General features: G+C 44.9%; 1 protein-coding gene across 1 annotated transcript in view; it reads right to left on the reverse strand.

The window, feature by feature from the left end:
• Positions 1–17,997, reverse strand: part of LOC310792233 (solute carrier organic anion transporter family member 5A1-like) — a gene marked incomplete at both ends in the record, with an annotated part of 59,930 nt that extends 41,933 nt beyond the window's left edge. The window contains one exon of the mRNA XM_083653961.1: positions 17,028–17,997. Within this exon, the coding sequence (XP_083510087.1) occupies positions 17,028–17,997 (970 nt within the window). The remainder of the gene's footprint in view (positions 1–17,027) is intronic.
• Positions 17,998–21,190: the final 3,193 nt, after the last annotated feature.

Consider the following 21,190-nt stretch of genomic DNA (forward strand, 5'->3'; position numbering starts at 1 on the left):
GTTTTTGTTTGACTAAATACTACACTAATATGTTTCTGTTTGACTAAATACTACACTAATATGTTTTTGTTTTACTAAATACTACACGAATGTGTTTTTGTTTTACTAAATACTACACTAATATGTTTTTGTTTGACTAAATACTACACTAATATGTTTTTGTTTGACTAAATACTACACTAATATGTTTTTGCTTTACTAAATACTACACTAATATGTTTTTGTTTTACTAAATACTACACTAATGTGTTTTTGTTTTACTAAATACTACACTAATATGTTTTTGTTTGACTAAATACTACACGAATATGTTTCTGTTTGACTAAATACTCCACTAATATGTTTTTGTTTGACTAAATACTACACTAATATGTTTCTGTTTGACTAAATACTCCACTAATATGTTTTTGTTTGACTAAATACTACACTAATATGTTTTTGTTTTACTAAATACTACACTAATATGTTTCTGTTTGACTAAATACTCCACTAATATGTTTTTGTTTGACTAAATACTACACTAATATGTTTTTGTTTTACTAAATACTACACTAATATGTTTCTGTTTGACTAAATACTCCAATAATATGTTTTTGTTTGACTAAATACTACACTAATATGTTTTTGTTTTACTAAATACTACACTAATATGTTTCTGTTTGACTAAATACTCCACTAATATGTTTTTGTTTGACTAAATACTACACTAACATGTTTTTGTTTGACTAAATACTACACTAATATGTTTTTGTTTGACTAAATACTACACTAACATGTTTTTGTTTGACTAAATACTACACTAATATGTTTTTGTTTGACTAAATACTACACTAACATGTTTTTGTTTGACTAAATACTACACTAATATGTTTTTGTTTGACCGTTAATCATGACTGTTGGTCATGATTAACGGTCCGCATCAACAGGGCTGAATCATTGACAGTGGTGGTGTAGTTAGGGATTGTTTGTTGTTGGTCATGATTAACGGTCCGCATCAACAGGGCTGAATCATTGACAGTGGTGGTGTAGTCAGGAATGTCATACCGAACCGACCTGGATAGCTAGGCTTAGATAGTGAGGTAATATGCAGTTGTGCGGTGGTAGCATGGAGGGGGGTGTTTCCAGGACGCTGGATTACACCGTTAAGCCTTCTTGAGGTGTCGTGGGCCTAACTTAACGAAACGTCGGTGAAGGAAGGTGCCCACTTGAAAACCCCAATGACATGCTTCATACTGCTGTTGGCTAGGGTAGGTAACTGGTGATTTGTGTCTTGTTTATTAGTTTGTTAGCCTGTTAGCTTGTTTTATTCTGGATTGGGCTTCTAAATGTGTTTTTCCTCTGATTTTGGCACAAGGGATAGTAACATCTTGTCCTGTGTATTAATTAATAATAATTGTTTGACTAAATACTACACTAACATGTTTTTGTTTGACTAAATACTACAAAATGTCCCCCTCAAAAAATAAAGCATTAAATTGTGTTGTTTTCCTCCACATTGAAAAGTTAACTACTGGACTGTTATTTTGAAAAGGTTTTTTTCCCCCCCGATGCATGTTTAATTAAAATGGGGGGAAATAATATTGTGAAATACCATGATATTTTGGTAGATAGTGTACCACACTGTCAATTCTATAGACTGGCTCCTCTACTAGACAGGACTAGGGTTGGGTACCGAAACAAACGGGAAACCTGACGTCGCCCGACCTAACTGACTGAACACCAAACAACCGTGAAACCTGACGTGACCCAACCTTCTAACTGACTGAACACCAAGACCTCCGAGACAAAACGTCTCAGACCTCATCAGAGCCATCCAGTCTTTCGCGAAACACATTTTGACCTTCAGATAGAAACAACAATACTATGGAGCACAATCAGATGTAAACAGGGCAGGAAACAAAGTATTTATACCATAGACTGTATAAATATATGGTCGTAGCTATACTGTGACGTCACATTGGTTTTTGGACTCGCGTTTTGAAGCCTCGAGCTTGGCATTTTGGCAAGACTTGAAAGAAGTGGCGATTGAGACCAGGAACTCGTTGGGGAAGTGTTTACTGAGCTCATAAATCAAGTGAGAAGTAGGGCCGTTTCCCCATTCACTTCCATGTAAATCGGACTTCTTTTGCAGCCAGTGGAGTCGCCCCCTGCAGGCCATTTGAGAGAACGCAGGTTTAAGTTACTAGCTACGAGCTAGCGCACGCTTAGGCGTTTAGAACAGAATAGATTAGAATAGCAACTTCGCCCTTCCTCATCATGGCGTCTCCCATCCCATTGCTGCCCTATCAGAGGCTTGGTTATCATGTTTCCTGCTCCGGGAAGGAACGGTATGTATTCACAGATATGATCTGAGACAGGCAATAGGAAGACTGTGGATGTTCTTTTACACCTGAGTGATATTCTCTTTTAACGTCAATTTGTTCCGTTTGGCTGGCCTGGCTTATGCGAGTACTAGGGCACGATGATGGGAAAAATGTGCCGTCACTATGGGTTGAGCTCGGCACTTACAGTCCGTACCGGCCGGGCCTCACGGGACCGTCATGGTGCTTTGTGCTGGAGAGAGGAAAAGCCACTAAGCTGTGGATCCAGTTCCTCCACTCAGGCTCCAACTCCAATCTGGACCACATGGGTATCAGATCCTCAGGCCACATGGGTATCAGATCCTCAGGCCACATGGGTATCAGATCCTCAGGCCACATGGGTATCAGATCCTCAGGCCACATGGGTATCAGATCCTCAGGCCACATGGGTATCAGATCCTCAGGCCACATGGGTATCAGATCCTCAGGCCACATGGGTATCAGATCCTCAGGCCACATGGGTATCAGATCCTCAGGCCACATGGGTATCGGATCCTCAGGCAAACCTGGTGGTACTTTTAACGCTGAAATCAAAGCCTGCATAGAGAGGGAGAAGAGCCCCCCCCCCGCTGTTCCAGTTGTTGCTCCACCCCCACTGCCAATCTGAGCAGGGTTGTAGACTAGCACAGTGGTTCTCACAGTGGGGGTCTGGGGACCCCCGGGGGTCCTCGAGGGGGTTCCAGGGGGTCCCCAGCAAAAGGGGAACCATTTATTTCCCCTGCATCCATAAGTAACTCAATGACAGAATGTCAAGGATTACATACATTTACTTTCTGGAATAAAACATCTAAAAGCTCAAATCTTATCAGATGGGGGACCCGGGGACAAAATCGTATCAATTGGGGGTCCGTGGTCTAATTTGTGTCAGTTTAGGGGTGCTTGATTTTTTTTGATTTTTTTGTATATAAAATTTTTAATTTTTAGAGAACAATATACAAACAAGACAAACAGGCTCAGACACAGGAAAGGAAAGGGAAAAAAACAAACATACATCAACATTGCAACATGGCGCTATCAGCCGCATAATGTTATATGTGGTTATATATATATACATAAAAAAAAGTGCATGGGGTCCCACGCAAAGGGTCCATGAGATACCAGCTGGGCGAGCCAACCGCCACCCCTAACCTCAGTTACTGGTCATTCTTAACCTCGTTGAAGTAGGCCAAAAACGGGTCCCAGATAGTGGAGAACCTCCCAAGCGTGTGTTGGTTCTCAGGGACCTGAGTTTCTCCATCTGTACAACAGAGACCATGTCCATCAGCCACACCTGAAAAGAAGGTGAGGAGGAGGACTTCCATTCCTTCAGAATGAGTCTTTTGGCGACTGTTGTCCCCATGCAGTGTCAGAGATTGCTGCACAGCTGTAGGGAAGTTCAGTGAGAAGGGGTGCTTGATGTTGACGTGCAAAAGTTTGAGAACAACTAGACTAGCAGCACAATGTTTCTTCCTTCCCGGGTACATGTGCAGTCGCCAGCCACTCCTTTTCAACTGACAGCGAGGAGTTTTATTGGCAGGACGTAATGTGTGGGAGGGTCACACTAGTCCCCCCCCCCGAACAGGCGCCCGGACCGACCAGAGGAGGCGCTAGTGCAGCGACCAGGACACATACCTTTAATCCAGCTTCCCGCCCCCCAGACACGGCCGATTGTGCCTGTAGGCACCCTAGACTGTATAAAGGCTATAGAGACACTGCGTAACGCGTCATCATTCAGAAGCCACGAAGACGGGGGGAAAACAGAAACCCCCCCCCCTCCAATCCTGGCGTTCTCCTATGTCGCGCGCATGGTTGCGTGTTGCACAAAAAGATCGTATATATACGGAAGATGAACACTCCAACTTACTTCCTTGACAGCTAGATCCACGTTTTTCTCCTCGCCAATTCCCAATGGCTTCCTTGTTTTGCTCGGGAGTACAAAAAAACTTGAACTGGCGATTTTTTACATGTGTTGTCTGCGCAGCCCACCACCACACAACAGCTTTTAGCCATGTTTAATTCAAGGAAAATGACGCTGGCGTGTGGAAGTGAACGGAGCTTTTTCCCCGTGATGGGCGTGGCCTATTTCATGCAGGGTCTCTATGGAGGACGCCCGACGACCACGCCGGAGGTGGACTCGAACCTGCGACCCTCGTGTTGGCAGGCAGGGAATGAATCTACCCGCATGCCCGTACAGTTTCTTTTTGAACTTTTTTTTTTTGTCATAGCTACTCTTCGTGTCTTTGCGGCATCTCTGTCGCGTCAGCGTTTGGAATATGACGCAGCGACACAGTACCGTGTGTGATGTCCCAGAACAGATCATAACAGCCGTCCGAAAACAACTCGGGCAGCCAAACGCAGACATGAGCGTGAACTCGAAGGCGCGCGCTGTTGTGAATGAGAGCCTCAGAGAGCTGCGGCGGCCTCAGGTCACACGACACGCTGCGAGCGTGCCGGGCACAATAGCGCCGCTCAGCGTGTCGAAAGCTGGCACGCTGAAATATCAAGTGGCCGCCGTGTGGCCCCCGCTGCCTCACATGGGAAGCAGACAGAGAGGCTCTCATCGCGCCGACAAAGCAATGTTGTGCGGCATGATTCCAATGTTGCGTACAGTCTATTATGCCTGTGGGGCAGCAGCTCATATTGAATGATTCCAATGCGTGCAGTCTATTATGCCTGTGGGGCAGCAGCTCATATTGAGGCTCACGCAGGCCAAGAGCCAACATGAAGCACCGTGTTCACTCCACAGGCGGGCGGCAGCAGGACAAAATGTCCCTCCATCTGCTTTTGCAAACACACTTCAGGTTGGTTTGGGTGAGCTGGAGGCGTTCTTCTGGTAAAGCAACCAGGTGCTATACTACCCCAACCTTCATCGCTCATCATTTGTTCTCCTCCCTATATCCTCTGTGTGTGTGTGTGTGTGTGTGTGTGTGTGTGTGTGTGTGTGTGTGTGTGTGTGTGTGTGTGTGTGTGTGTGTGTGTGCATGTGTATATTATATATATATATATATATATATATACACACACACACACACACACACATGTGTGCATGTGTTTATCGTATATATATATATATATATACTGTATATAGATAGTAGGGCTGTGGCGATTCACTTATCTCCCGATTCGATACTATCACGATTCTTGGGTGCCGATTCGATTTATATTGCGATTCTTAAGTATTGCGATTCTACGATTAGTGCGATTCGATATTACGATTTATTGCAATTTTTTTTTCAGTTTGTTTGCCTTTTTACACTAGATTAGAACATGGGAAAAGTTTAATCATACACTAGAGACTGTATATTATATCGTAGGGCTGGGCGATGTAGTTAAAAACAGGGGCGGACTGGGATCATAATTCAGGCCGGGCATTAGATACCAAGCAGGCCAGGCCGATATGGCCTGACGCACGTGAAATTTGGGCCGTTTGAAGCCCAATTTGGGCCGTTTGAAGCCAGATTTGGGCCGTTTGAAGTCCAATTTTACAATGAGATGCACCCACTTTAACCCTGAAGTATAATTATTACTTCAGACTAACTAATAAAGTAATAAAACCACTAGTAAACCAGTAGGCGGCGTCTGGCCTGCTGTTCAGTGAGTGGCCTGACTGCAAGCACCCAATTTTTTTTTTTTTTTTTTTTTTTTTTGCGATTATCGATTCTGGAATAAAAGATCGATTAAAAAAATCGTGACATTAAAAATCGCAATACTTAGGTGAATAATTTTTTTCCCCCACCCCTAATAGATAGATAGATAGATAGATAGATAGATAGATAGATAGATATAGATATATATTGTATATATTGTATATATAATTAAGCAATAGATCACAAGATTATACCACACCTAAGGGTCCTGCGAAAATCTGAATCAGAATAACTTTATTGATCCGCGGGGGGGAATTAGGTCATGCTACAGTTGCTCACACTCAGATAGGGAAGAATATAAACATAGATACATTATACGAAGCATAGAATAACCAAAAACACACAAGAATAAAATAATAGAATAGAATAGAATAGAATAGAATAGAATAGAATAGAATAGAATAGAATAGCGGTTAGGTAGCCTATATACATGAAAGTGTCACCAATGTGTATTTATGTATTATCAGCATTGATGTTACTGTGCTGTCTTAAGTAAGTGTTTACTTTATTAAGTTAAAAAGTGAGTGATTTGTAGGTTTGGGAAACTCCGACAGAGTGAGAGTTCTTCCCGCTGCACAATCTGTGGTCGCTGCGCAATCTTTGGCTTTGGAATCTGCGGCAGAGTGAGAGGTCTGTCTTCTCTCCGCTCCTGTTCTGTGAGATCTTTGGCTGCTCTTCCAGTCTATCTAAAAACGTGACTACTTAGTTTATCAAACTTAAAGGTGCTGTAAACCCAGTCCCTCCCCTCTGCAGCAAACAGAAAATACATTTGTGCTGATTGGATAAAAATGGGATGGAATCCTCTCTCCTGATTGGATAAAAGTGGGATGGGATCTCAGAAAATGTATTTTCTGTATACTGCAGAGCAGAGGACCCATGTTACTGACAAAAACACTCGATATCAGTGATGGCTGTCAGAAAGTACCCAGCAAGCACGGACGGACCCGGACGAATCGAGAGAGCCCAATCGGGGCCAGCTCAAGTCATATCATGACGAGTCAGATCTGGCCCAGATTATCACTGTATCACTATCCAACTCATTTCACTCACCACTGAAATATCCATGAGGATAACTAAATGGTTGCAATCAATCACGTATTTCTCAGCCTGGGCTATTTTTTATCCAAAATCCAAGTGATCAGCACTTGCATGTGGACAATCTGCACTGATTAACAAACTGTTTATTTGTGGAGGTGGGACTACGAGGAGATAAATTGCGGGGGAATCCTGCAATTGTCTCACTTGCATATTGTTGCCAGATTGTTTTGAAAGAGAGAAAATACACTGCGAGGCGTAAACTATACATTTGAGTTGGAAGTTGCATGCTGTAGCATTGTGCGTTAATGTGTTTCAGGGTTCTGCTGCTTACACAGATTGTAGACGGTTACACTGTGATGTGCGATCCACAAAGACTTGACGCCAACGTTTTAAATAAAAAACAAGTTCCAGATTAAGGTTTGAATCAAATTAGCTTTCGTTTTTATTAAAACTGTCCCGACTCCATGGATGTTATACCGGTAGGCTATAAAAAGAACAAGGGGTCCATGTTTTGAAACGGTAGGCTATATTACTCCAACGTACAGCGGAATATTTTAGTGAACAGATAGCGTAGTGGTAAAATAGCCGGCCGGTAAGTTGTAGATCCCGAATTCAAATCCCACTCACGGCAGTATTATATTTTTTGAAAATGTAGCATAAATTGTTAATCTGGACATAATTATAGTTTTATGTATAAAGTTGCTGAATATACACTGTGTACATAGCAGAATAACTGAACATGCCCATTCATGGTAATGGTCATATTTCGACGTCAGCTTGACGTTCCCGCGTAGACGTCTAAATCATCCCCAAACCGGCATGTGATTTGGCCACGTCCTGGACGTCACTAGGCTCTTTCACACCGGCCTTGAAAGCCGAAAAATGCACGGAAAATAGGATTCGCGCCTCCGATGTGAAAGTCATGAACGCGCGTTGGTGGGTAATTCTTGTACGCCTTTTGTCCCGGCACCAAAGGTTGTCACAGCACCGTATTAGCGGACAACCCGCCTCCACCTGAAAGCGTCGGAGCATCAAGGCGGAACAGTGCGAATGTTTCATAAAAAAATTACAGGGGAAATCACCTCATGCAGCAAGAAGGACAGTGAAAGTAAAAAAAAGTAGCCTATACAATCATGCGCCAGGAGGAATGCTCCGTGCCTGTGTAGTAGGTTATATAGCTGTCTGTGGCGAGTTGGTCTGACGATATTCCCTCTGGAAACCAGCTCCAGAACGGCAATCTGTCTAGCTAAGCCACTTGTGCATTCCCTACTGTTTGGTTGTTGAATGAATTACACAAGGTGACACAATATCGATCTGCTTAGTAGGTGAATTTACTTCTATGAAATGTGTTGTATAAATAAAGTTGGCTTTCCTTGAATGCAATTCATGCAACACTTCGCTGCCAGAAAATCGGCAGATGCACTCCACGGCGGAGCCCGTTTTGGCGAGTCCGCCCACCATGCGAGTGCACCTATCCTCCCTGCTCAGCGGACTAGAAGGAGGGAAGTCTTGTTGTTGAATGAATTTGTTCATCATACAGTAGTCAGGCTACACTAACCTATGAAAATATTAATTTGGGCTAGGAGGAGCTGGAAATCCCTCCGCTTGCCTTTCAATCCGGGAGCAGGGGATTTCACTTGAAAGTACACAGCAGCACGGGAATGTGGCCGTGCTGCTTGGCTCTGTGTGAAAGCAATTTCTGTGGCGAGGCTGCCAGGCTTTGCGGACTTCCCGAACTAGTGATCTGTGTGTGAAAGAGCCTACTGAAAGACGTCATCCCAACGTTATCATGACGTAATTTTGCTTGCTGGGTAGAGCTATTTAACAATTTTGTTATTTTATTTTGTTTTACTACCACTTACAGCACCTTGAACCTGACTTCAAAACTAAAAGTATAAAAAGTCTTCTTCATCTCTTCATTATGCAGGTGACGTCCCACACAGCTACTCTGTATGCCAGTGGAAAAGTCAAGGACACGGGAGACTGAACCCACACTGAGCAATTTGATGCCGATTAGTCCATTAAAAGGCGTCTAAGTGGTTGTAGACGTCTAGGCTCAAATGAGGCTGCATTGGGTTTGAACTGTTGAACTGGAACTGGACTTCGGCAGAACGTCCAGGTTTTTTTTTTTTTTTTAGATTATTTTTGGGGGGGGATTATTTTTGCCTTTATTGTATGTTGACAGTAGGTTGACAGGAAAGGTGGGGGAGGGAGAGGGGATGAGATGTGGCAAAGGACCACGGGTCGGATTCGAACCCGGGTCGGCCACGCAAAGGACTAAGCCTTAGTGGTACCGGGACGCCCAGAATCTCGTTATTTTATTTATTAATGATAATAATGATAATGATAATGATAATGATAATGATAATAATAATAATGATAATAAATGTTATTATCATTGTTGTTATTATTATTATTATTATTATTATTATTATTATTATTATTATTATTATTATTATTATTATTATTATTGTTGTGTTCATTTATGTGATAGATGTGTGATCTCCAGACTGTTCTGCCAGTAAATGGAGGAAATAAACAAAATGATTCCGTCTTCTGGAGTAACTGACGAAGATTTACCCAAATAAAGCGTCACCTTGTACTTCTCTGGTGCATATTTTTAATATCTACAGCTGTTTGTGCATTGTTTGAACACTGCTTGGTCTAAAATTGGGTATGCATTGCCAAAACTAGGGGTGCACAATATACTGGCAATCATATCGTATCCGCCAATGTTAGTCATTTTTTATTGGTATTGGTCCAATGAGCAAAATAACAGCAATCGGACAAAATGTTCATATTGAGAGGAAACAATGTGGTAAATCTATGATTTGGCTTTTCCAACTGTTTTGTAAATAAAGAGTTTTGTAAGTCAGTGTCTGTAAGTCGCTTTGGACAAAAGCGTCTGCTAAATGACATAATGTAATGCAATGTAAAGGAAGGCATTACTTTTTCAAATTCAGTGTTTTAGATGCGTTTTTCAGTATGCACAAAATTTGAGTATCATAGAGACGTGTTTTTATACAGATCATATCACCATAGAGGTCCACAATGGAAATAAGCCTTTTGGCTTTATTGTGTTTTTAACCTCGATGATTTTTTATTGTATGTATTCTTGCTGGGCAGAGATGTATACACATCTTTTTTTTTTTTTTGTCAAATAAATCCAATCCAATCCAATCCAATCCAACATCGGTAAATATCGGTTATCGGTATCGCCCACAATTGTCATATCCCTAGTCAAAAGTTAATGATCCTGGCCTGCATGAGAGCTAAAGCAGAGCTGTGATGTTGAAGACGGACAGAAGATACAGCAGCTCAGTCAGAACATCTACAGTATCTAGCGTACCTCCCATGTTACAGTCCGGCAAGGAAACACGTTGGGGAACACCGTGAAGAGAGAAGTGATAAAAGGAGCGACCAAAAAGTAGCGATAGGCTGTCTTGCAGGAAGAATGAGTGGGCAAGATCATGTAATGGCTGCGTTACAGAAAGTGCGCCACGTCCGCGGCGTAGATGCTCTACGCGTAACGCACCGCCCACGAGGTCCCCGGTTGGTCAATTCATATGTCTGTCACGGATCTTTCTTCTTTTTTTTTTGGCTTGGGGGGGGGGGGGGGCGGGCGTTAACCACTTTTGAGAGTTGTGCTCCAGACGTAGATATCATCTACGGCTGGCACTGCGAGACTACTAGCTCCTCTTTAACGAACAAATTGCCAGGGCTAAAGTGCGTCCTTGTGGCGGGGTGGTGATGGCGTCGACGACCCCTTGCTCTTGGGAGTCACACAGGCTATGTAGCATTGTGCGGCGCTACTGGACTCCCGCTACGACGCACGCGCCGCCGTCTTGAGTTCAGATTAGCTGGAATGTAAATCTCAAAGTGCCTCAGCCACTCTTTAATCTCCATCAGCAGCCTGGGAGAGCCGGGAGACGCCTTTGATCTGATGAGGGATTACCAGTCAAATGGTACCAACAACAAAAAAGTCCCCAGGCTTTGCACGATCTCCAGCAATCTGTGTTTCATAACCCGAGTGACTGGGACGTTACCACGGCGGTGGTCCGCCGTCTACCTGCCAGTCCCAACGCCAGTGCAAGGGCAAGCGTTATCTTTGCACTCAAAATCTACCCCCCCCCCCCCCCCCCCCCCTTTTAATGACCACTGGATCAGTACATCACACTGGATCAGTACATCATACTGGATCAGTACATCATACTGGATCAGTACTTCACACTGGATCAGTACTTCATACTGGATCAGTACTTCATACTGGATCAGTACTTCACACTGGATCAGTACATCACACTGGATCAGTACTTCACACTGGATCAGTACTTCACACTGGATCAGTACATCACACTGGATCAGTACATCATACTGGATCAGTACATCACACTGGACCAGTACATCACACTGGATCAGTACTTCATACTGGATCAGTACATCACACTGGATCAGTACATCATACTGGATCAGTACATCATACTGGATCAGTACTTCACACTGGATCAGTACTTCATACTGGATCAGTACTTCACACTGGATCAGTACATCACACTGGATCAGTACTTCACACTGGATCAGTACTTCACACTGGATCAGTACATCACACTGGATCAGTACATCATACTGGATCAGTACATCACACTGGACCAGTACATCACACTGGATCAGTACTTCATACTGGATCAGTACATCACACTGGATCAGTACATCATACTGGATCAGTACATCACACTGGATCAGTACATCATACCAATGTACTGAGATCATTATCCATGCTTTTATTTCCTCACGCCTCCATTATTGCAATAGCATAGCATTATTGCATTATAGCTCAGCTGCCAGACTTTTTAACCAGAACAAAGAAATATGACCACATCGCTCCTGTTTTGGCTTCCCTACACTGGCTCCCCGTCTGTTTTAGAATTGATTTTAAGATTTTTACTGTTCACTTTTAAAGGCTCTCAATGGCCTGGCCCCCAGAAATATATTCCCGACCTTTTAACACCTGTATATTTCCTCCCCGCAATATTAGATCCTCAGGCAGGGGTCTCCTGGCCCTCCCTGAGTCCAGGCTGAAAACTAAAGGGGACAGAGCCTTTGGCATCAGGGCCCCTCGACTCTGGAATGACCTCCCTATGGAAATGAGGCTGTCTGAGTCAGTGCCTTCTTTTAAGTCTCAACTTAAAACCTATTTTTACAGGAAAGCATTTACTCATTTTTCATCTGAATCCCCCCCCCACCTTTATGCTGGGCTTTTAATCATTCTCTCATGTTTTTTATTACATGTTTGATCTCTTATGCTGTGTCTTATATTTTGCATCTTGGATATTGTTTTACTCATGTTCTCTGTGCCCACTTGGGCCCTGTTTTTATTGTACAGCACTTTGTAACTATGTTTTGAAAGGTGCTATATGAATAAAGTTTATTATTATTATTATTATATTATCAAAGGACGTGTTTCAGTGACCCAGTGCTAATTAAAAGAAAAACCCGAAACTAGCAAAGATAACAAGCATGAGAGGCCTATCAGTGTACAATCAGCAGTTTGCGCGGAGGCTATCTCATGGCCAATACAGACCTGCCAATATACTCTCTAAAAGTCATTTTAGGCCGTTCTAAAAGCATTTTAAGCAAATAAACCAATTCTACCAACATTTGGAAGTTGGGACATTTCTGGCTTGTGTTTTGGAGGATTCTGGCCTAGGTTGAGTTGTTATTTTCACATTTCCTTGATAAGTGGCGTCGGTGTTCTAGCGGTGTTGGCCCAGCGTTGGGTCATGAAGTCCAGGGGAAACACTGCGAGCTCCTCCTCAAGCCGAGTCCAAGGGTGCAACCGAGCGTGCCGCCATTAAAGAGACTGGAGAAGATGTCAGCTGCCATGAAGCCACCCCGTCCACTTTCATGTGTTTCTCCAGTCAAACCGTAACACCCCCCCACACCCCCACCGCTGACCCTAAACCAGGGATGAGCAACTTCGATGATAGAGAGGGCCACAAAAGAATTTCCTCACTACCAGAGGGCCAGATTAGTAGCCTAACACCATCACTCCCAATTATAGCTACTCATTTGATGAAAAGGACTGGTAATAATCAAAGTTTATTATACCAAGATTTATATTTTTCATATTCAAATTGAGTCATTCTTCCATTCAGATGACACCAGTATCTTTGCTCTAGCTTTAAAACAGCCCGCTACAGCAATTTGATGGGGTACAGCACCCAAATATGTCATATTAATCAGATTAGTAATGTTGCATGTGCAATGTGCATCCTGGATATAGTTTGTTATGGCGTTAGCTCAAATGCTAACGTTAAACAGCATGTGGACAATGCTAACACCATTAGCGCCATGTTCTGGGATGTACAGTAAAATAAAAACACAGATTTAGGGTGGTCTAACCTAACCTAACTTAACCAAAAACGTCCCCCTTGTAAAAAAAAAAAAAGAAAAAAAAAAAAAAAAAGAAAAGTAAAAGAAATTGACCCAGGGGCCACCCTTTTTTAACACATTCACTGCCAGCCGTTTTTCAATACTGTAGTTAGCTTCTGCCAAGGTTTTTTTTTGAGGATTCTGGCTCATCTTTCAAGAGCCGAGGATTCGCTCAAGTAACCAGCCAAACTCTTGGCTGGTTACTTGAGCAAATCAAGTGCACAGCACCAGCAGCCAAAGATGCAGGAGTTTGTTGCGGTTGGCTGGAGCTAAATTACAACCCTGGTTTGTACACTTTTCCATTCCAAATACTGTACACACACCTGTACACACACCTGTACACACACCTGTACACACACCTGTACACACACCTGTACACACACCTGTACACACACCTGTACACACACCTGTACACACACCTGGGCGTCCGGGTAGTGTAGCGGTAGATTCCCTGCAGTGCCTACCAACACGAGGGTCGCAGGTTCGCACCCCCAGTGTTACCTCCGGCTTGGTCAGGTGTCCACACAGGCACGATTGGCTGTGTCTGCGGGTGGGAAGGCGGATTGAGGGTATGTGTCCTGGTCGCTGCACTGGTAGCGCCTCCTCTGGTCGGTTGGGGGCGACTGGCCGGGGCCGAAGGGAACTGTTCAACGGGTGGGAATAGCGTGATCCTACGTCCTGCCGGTGAAGCTCGCCGCTGTCGGGTGAAAAGAAGCGGCTGGCAAAATGCGCATGTGTCGGAGGAAGCATGGTGCTAGTCTACGACTCTCCGCAGATCGGCAGAGTGGGTGAGCGACCGGGGCAGCGGGGGGAAATTGGCCAAGTACAATTGGGAGAAAATGGGCGGGGGGGAATCAGAAAAGCAAAGAAAAAAGAATAAAAGAAATAAACACACCTGATTTATTTAGACACTGCACATCTAAAGTTCATTTCTTTTACACCTTGGTCTTAAAATGTGCCACATGACAAGATTATATAATAACTATATATATATATAACTATTCCAGAGACAAGCACATTGCAGCCAGGTGGTCATTTTCCAAACTTCCTCGTGATCGTTTACGTTTTCCTTCCTATACTGTTGATGAGCAGGAGGCTGTCAATGTCAGAATACTTTGTCATACTTCTCAGGCTCCTGCAGGTGACTCAGACAGTATTCCCCAGGCTCCTGCAGGTGACCCACAGGTCATACTTCCCAGGCTCCTGCAGGTGACCCACAGGTCATACCTCCCAGGCTCCTGCAGGTGACCCACCCAGATTTTGTATTGAGGCATTGCAAATGTATTGCCTCTGTTTTGACGCCTCGGCCTTTAGGTAAATACTATAGCAATACTGTACACGTTACGTTCTTCCTGAAGCAAGCACAGCGCCGCCAAGTGGTGCATTTCCAGATTAGCCAAACTTCCACATGACCCCAACAAATTGGCGGCTATCAAAATAATTTGTCATACAACCCGTCACTCTTTCAACAGACAGACTCCCCCCCCTCCCTCCATACTTTTAATGCTGCAGCACCGACTGGCTGCTCCACCACCAATCAACGACCCTCTGTCACTGGCTGCTCCACCAATCAACGACCCTCTGTCACTGGCTGCTCCACCACCAATCAACGACCCTCTGTCACTGGCTGCTCCACCAATCAACGACCCTCTGTCACTGGCTGCTCCACCACCAATCAACGACCCTCTGTCACTGGCTGCTCCACCAATCAACGACCCTCTGTCATCCGTCCCATTGGCTCGATTCAAAATTGGGTTTGGACCAAAGCCGAGTCTTTGTGGGACTCCCCCTCCCCCCTCCACCAACGGCAGGAATGCACAGAAGACCCCCCCCCCCCCCCTTCCCTGTGTTTGGTAACCCAGCTCCCTCTCGTTTCATTAGGCTTTACCTTGTTTGAGCCTACTGGGCCGAGAGCTTCTGGGACGGCATGTGAATGGGAAGGGGAGGGGCATGTGAATGGGAAGGGGAGGGGCATGTGAATGGGAAGGGGAGGGGTCCGACCCGGACAGTCCGAGTTTGGCCGCAGAACGTTCCGGAGTAAAGTGTGGCCGTGGGAGTGGGGAGACGCTGTGCCTCTGAGCAAGGCAGCAGAGCCTGCTCGGTGCCTTCAGGTGTTCGGTGACCATACTGTCTGTAGCACAGTCTACCGGTCAATTGTTTTTATTTCTTTTATTTTTTTTACTATTTTCCACGTCTTAGAATAACAGCAAAGGCATCAAAGCTATGAAACAAAACACGTGGAATGATGCAGTGACCCACAAAAAGTGTGAAGCAAATCAAGAAACTATCTTCTATTTGAACTTCTTTAAAGCAGTCGTCCTTTGCCTTGATGGAGAGAAATTCATAAATACTTCACTATTTATATTTTTGTCTAACAAACACATTTTAATCAGGTGTGACTCCAAACATGTGACTGGTAGTGTAGAACTGTCCAGTGGACGTTGCTTTTTATATCCCAGCATAAAATTGCCTAGACGGGCAGAGTGTGAGTGTGTGTGTGTGTGTGTGTGTGTGTGTGTGTGTGTGTGTGTGTGTGCGTATGTGTGCGTATGTGTGTATATATATATATATATATATATATACTGTATATATATATATATATATATATATATATATACATATACATACATACATACACACACACACACACACACACACACACACACACACACCTGTCTGTTCATTGGACTCAGTCGCTCAACTGATTTACATTAAGCCTGCAATCGCCCACCTATTCATAGTATTCCCATGATGTCACAAGCATTGTCCTACCAATATGGCGCTACAATACACACAGCTCATTGGCTGTTTGTGTCACTTGATTGTGATCACCTGTTAACTGATCACAATCACCTGTTATTTTCCTACCAAGATGGCCGTGTGGTGATGTAACAGAATACTATCAATAGCTCATTTTCTTTGGGCGAAACCAAAGTGGAAAAGTGAGCGTTGTTGCTGGAAGCAGAGGTCACATGACTTAAAAGCAGCTTGTTTATTGGACAGAGTTTTGATGACGTGTCATCTTGCCAGGTTACAGATCAGTAGCTGCACCTCACTGCCTTCTTCTCTGGTGTCCCCTACCCGTTAGTGAATATGAGCATCAGTCCAGACTGCAGCTAGGCTTTCCAAGCTTTCCAACTGCTGACTATCACATGTCAACATCCATCTCCGTCTACCCATAATCCCTTGCGTTTTGGTGTCGTTTCCTGATTCCTGTAGTTGGTTAGATTATGTTCTCACTCCTAACGAACAGCACCACAGTTCCCTTGTTACAGGTCTGAGGCTGTCATTATTTGAGTTCAAATAGCATCATTCTCAACTGGACAAACGAACTGAGGCAGGAAACACTGCAGAGTTGGAAGAAACCACTCTGAACTTGCAGGCTGTGAACGCACCCTAAACAAGCGGCAACCTTCACCGCTGAAAGATGGAGCCCATGAGGAAGTGCCTTAAACATGCATTCTTTCTAATGGTCAGCAGGGGGCGACTCCACTGCTAGGCGTGCGATAATTCTAGCAATAACAATCATAAATAACGATAATGATGATAAATGAAAAAAAAATGCTCTTACCTAGATACAGGGATGCGTTCTCCTTCTTGACGTTGTCATCCAGGTAGGTAGGCCCCAGCGTGTAGATGGGCGTGGAGCCCATGCCCACGAGGATCTGGGCGATGACGAACAGCGCCACATACAGGTTGTGCTCGTTGCCCTCCTGGTCGCGGGGGCAGGAGGTGACGTCCACGCGATCCCTGCCGCTGGCGTTCAGGCTGTTGGTGCACAGACCCTCGGTGCCCGAGGACGAGTTGAGCTCCTGGATCTGGTGGGGTGGCGAGATGAAGTGAGGTAAGGAGAAGAGGGCGGCGCCCACCGCGATAAAGACTCCGCCCACCGCCAGCCAGCGAGGCCTCTGGCCCCGCCCCCCGAAGTAGCTGATGAACACGACCACCACCAGGCTGCCGATGTCGAAGCAGCTGACGAGGAGGCCCGACTCGGAGCTCCGCAGGCTGTAGCGCTTCTCGATGGTGGTGATGACGCTGCTGAGGTAGCCGGACACCATGAGCGACTGGATGAAGGTCAGGTAGCACATGCAGAACAGGAAGCAGCGCGAGTCCTGTAAGATGACGCTGAGGTACGCCCTGCTGGGAAGGCGCAAGCGAGCGAGCCCGGAGGCGAGGATCCCGGGTGGTTTCCTGCTCGCCAGGTTCTTGCTCCTGCGGATCTCCGTGTTCTCCATGTAGGAGCTCGGCCGGTTCAGGGCCGCCTTCCCCGGCTTTGGCGGGTAGCCGGTTCCGGTCGGACTCTCAACCTGGAAGGACTCGGTCTTGGCCAGTGGCTGGATGAACTCGGTGCTCTCCTCGGCCGCTATGGACACCCGCGCCGAGCCGCCTAGCAAGGTCTCCTCCTGCGACGGGGCCGCTTCGTTCAAAACCGGCAAACTTTTGGATTTGAAGTTGGCGGCCGGTTCCTCGAGCTCGCCGCTGGAGAAGCCGTCCTCCTTCCGCAGGGACTCTGACAGCTCGGTTTCCTCGTGGTCGGCCATCTTTTCCAGGCGTACCCGGCTTTTTCTCACGGGTGCAAAGGTAAAACAGGCCAGTTTCAAGCCTACATGTACAGTTTCAGAGGCTGTTATTGTTAATAGGTTAAACTTGCCTCAGCCCCCTCAAGGTTCCTACCAAGTTTTTTTTTCATGGGAGTTTTTCCCTTGTGTTCATTAGGGTCTAAGGCTGGGGGTGCCAGGTAGGTTAGGCTGTACAGGTAGGTTAGGCTGTACAGGTAGGTTAGGCTGTACAGGTAGGTTAGGCTGTACAGGTAGGTTAGGCTGTACAGGTAGGTTAGGCTGTACAATAGCTAGATTGTTTCTCTTGCTAAAATCTGCTCTTGCCCACCTTGTGGTTTTTTCCTTGTTGCTATGTTTGTGTTCTATATTTTGTTCATTGATTGTGTTTAGCTAGATCTAGGTAGACACTGTTTCTCTGTAAAGTCCTTTGAGACATGCTTGTGATTTAGGGCTATATAAACAAACAATCTTGACTTGACTCCAGTAGGTGCATCTACATCCCACAAAATAGTGTCTGTGGTACCAAGAACGGCCCAAATAGCAAGAAGACAGACAGCCAGAGGAAAAGGGGCTCGCAGCTTCAGCATCTGCTTATCTGCAGTGCTGGCAGGACACCCTGTGGGTCGGGGTTATCTTCTCCTGCCAGGCCAGGCAGCGCAGCCTGTGGTGGGGAGGGCCTCCTCTCCTCTGGTCTCCTCTCCTCTCCTCAGGTCTACTCTCCTCTTCTCCCCTCAGGTCTCCTCTCTTCTTCCTCAGGTCTCCTCTCCTCCCCTCAGGTCTCCTCTTCTCCTCAGGTCTCCTCTCTTCTTCCTCAGGTCTCCTCTCCTCAGGTCTCGTCTCCTCAGATCTCCTCTACTCTCCTGTCCTCAGGGCTCCCGACAGAATCAGATGGACAACAGCATTTCCCCCCGGCTCTCTCAGCAGGAGGCTTCTGCCCTGCCGCTCTAACTTGCATTTGAGTCTGCAGTGCACCACCACCCTGCCAGGGAAAACAACACAATCACAATGTCATTTTGTTGAATACCTTACATGATGATGATGCTCGCTCTCTCTCTCTCTCTCTCTCTCTCTCTCTCTCTCTCTCTCTCTCTCTCCCTCCTCTCTATGTCTCTCTCTCTCTGTCCAAGTCAAGGGCATCCCCCGATTTTACCACCGCACCATCTGTGCTTCCAGCAGGCGAGATAGCTGGTCATTTAGAGCGGAATCCGAGAGTAAATCCCACCAGATGTAAGGTACATAAAGAGACACGAGTGAGAAAAATAAAAGGCGTGGAAACTGAAGCGGCTCAAGCTGGGCTGGATATAACGTTGCATTGAGAAACACCGCAGTGCTCGACCGCTCGCAGTGTTGACAACATCGCGTCAAGCCCAACACAGTTGGCGCACACTCGCACCGGAAAGGGGTCATTGTCACCTTCGAAATAAAAGCGTTACAATATTCCGTTTGAGTACGTTTTGGGTTGACAAACACGCTGATTTTGTTTTAGGCAAAACCACCGATCGTTCAGGGGAAATACCTCACGAGAAAGAATTAAAGTCCAGATTAGTTTGTATTTAAAAAAAAAAAAAAGGGCTAGAAGAGGTCACTCAGGATTAGCGACACTTGCACCGGAAAGGGGTCGTCGTCGTCGGCTTCAAAATAAAAGCTTCAAATTGGATTTGTAATTCAAACGTACTTTTCAGCGTGACAAACACGCTGAAAAGATTAGCCGATACATCAGGGGAAAGACCTTGTGAAAAAGATGTAAAGAATGTCAAGATTTGTTTGTGGGCCCTTTTCACATCACCCGTTTTGAGGTGGTAAAGCAGGACGTAGGCTAAAGCAGGTGTAAAGCAATAACATTAATGAGGGCCCTGGCACTGGAACACCTAAATAGAATGGAACCATCATTATTGTAGCCTATTAGTTACACCTGCTTTACTTCCTGCTTTACCATCTTAACGGCTGCAGTGAAAAGGGTCAATAAAAAAAGGCTAAATGAGTCATGAAAAGTGATTCAGAAAAGGATTAACCACATACTGGATTACAGCTCCTTTCTTAATAATGTATTTAATGCAATGCAAGAAAGGAGCTCATGTGTGAGGAGGATAATCCTTTTTTAACGACTTGACATAATTTTGTGTAGGCTACCTGTAGCCTACTTTCACTGTGTGCAGTGCACCCAGCAGCACATTGTTATGTAACTTTAGCCTATTACTAAATTAGCTTTTCTTAATCTTGCCATTCTTTCTTTTTCATTCGTTTTTACCCTCAAAATTAGCCTATATAGTGCGCATGTCAAGCTGACCACACCACCATCCAACACAACAGCAAAGCCGAACACAAATCAAACTGAAAAGGCCTACATTTAGGCCTACAGTAGCCTAATATGTGATGAAAAATTTGGTTATTATTATTATTATTATTATTATTAGGCTTAGGCTATTATTATTGACTTTTTTCGCTTGGGTTTACCAAATAAAATGATTTTAAAGCATTTTTAACATGGCAGATGAAATCGTAGGCCAGCCTAACCCAGAAGAAGGCGTGACTTTGACTCTCTTGTGTTCTACGACGTGTGTATCTTTGGCGGTATTCAATATGTTAAATTGACTGCTTCTGATTAGAGTTTGGTGTGGCATGAGCGAACGGAGCGCGGCGCGGCTAGCAAAGAGCAAATAACTGATTTTATTTTTAAAGGTACAACCGGACGTAGCCTACTACATAATGGTGTTGACGCGGAATGACAAGTCTATCCAGCTGCTAGTGCTAACGGTCCTGAACATCAGAAGGAATAATATAATAACAATAATAAAAGAGCGACAGTGCTCTTTACAAACCTGACATTTTTAAGCGACGGGCACCGTCTTCCAATCCTCATGCCCCAGGGACAGATTCTGACAAATTCTCCCGTACAAACACTGAAGCCATAATTGAGCTACGTCAAGACAGTTAGATCAAATAATACCGGAAGACAGACGATTCTGTCTTCAAAATAAAATCATGACATGTGTCACGGGGGGATGTAGCCCCGTTCTCCTCTTTCCGTGTAGACTATGCTACCCCTACAAGAGTCCCGTCTCCGTACATAGACTTGCCTGCGACTTTGGCTCCCAAGCTGTCTGAATCAGCGATACGGACGTATTTACAAGTGCCACCGAAACATCCTTATTATTTTTTCCGGGTTAGAGAGCCC

This window comes from Poromitra crassiceps (genome assembly GCF_964638095.1).
Source record: "Poromitra crassiceps genome assembly, chromosome: 17".
NCBI classification, from domain to species: domain Eukaryota; kingdom Metazoa; phylum Chordata; class Actinopteri; order Beryciformes; family Melamphaidae; genus Poromitra; species Poromitra crassiceps.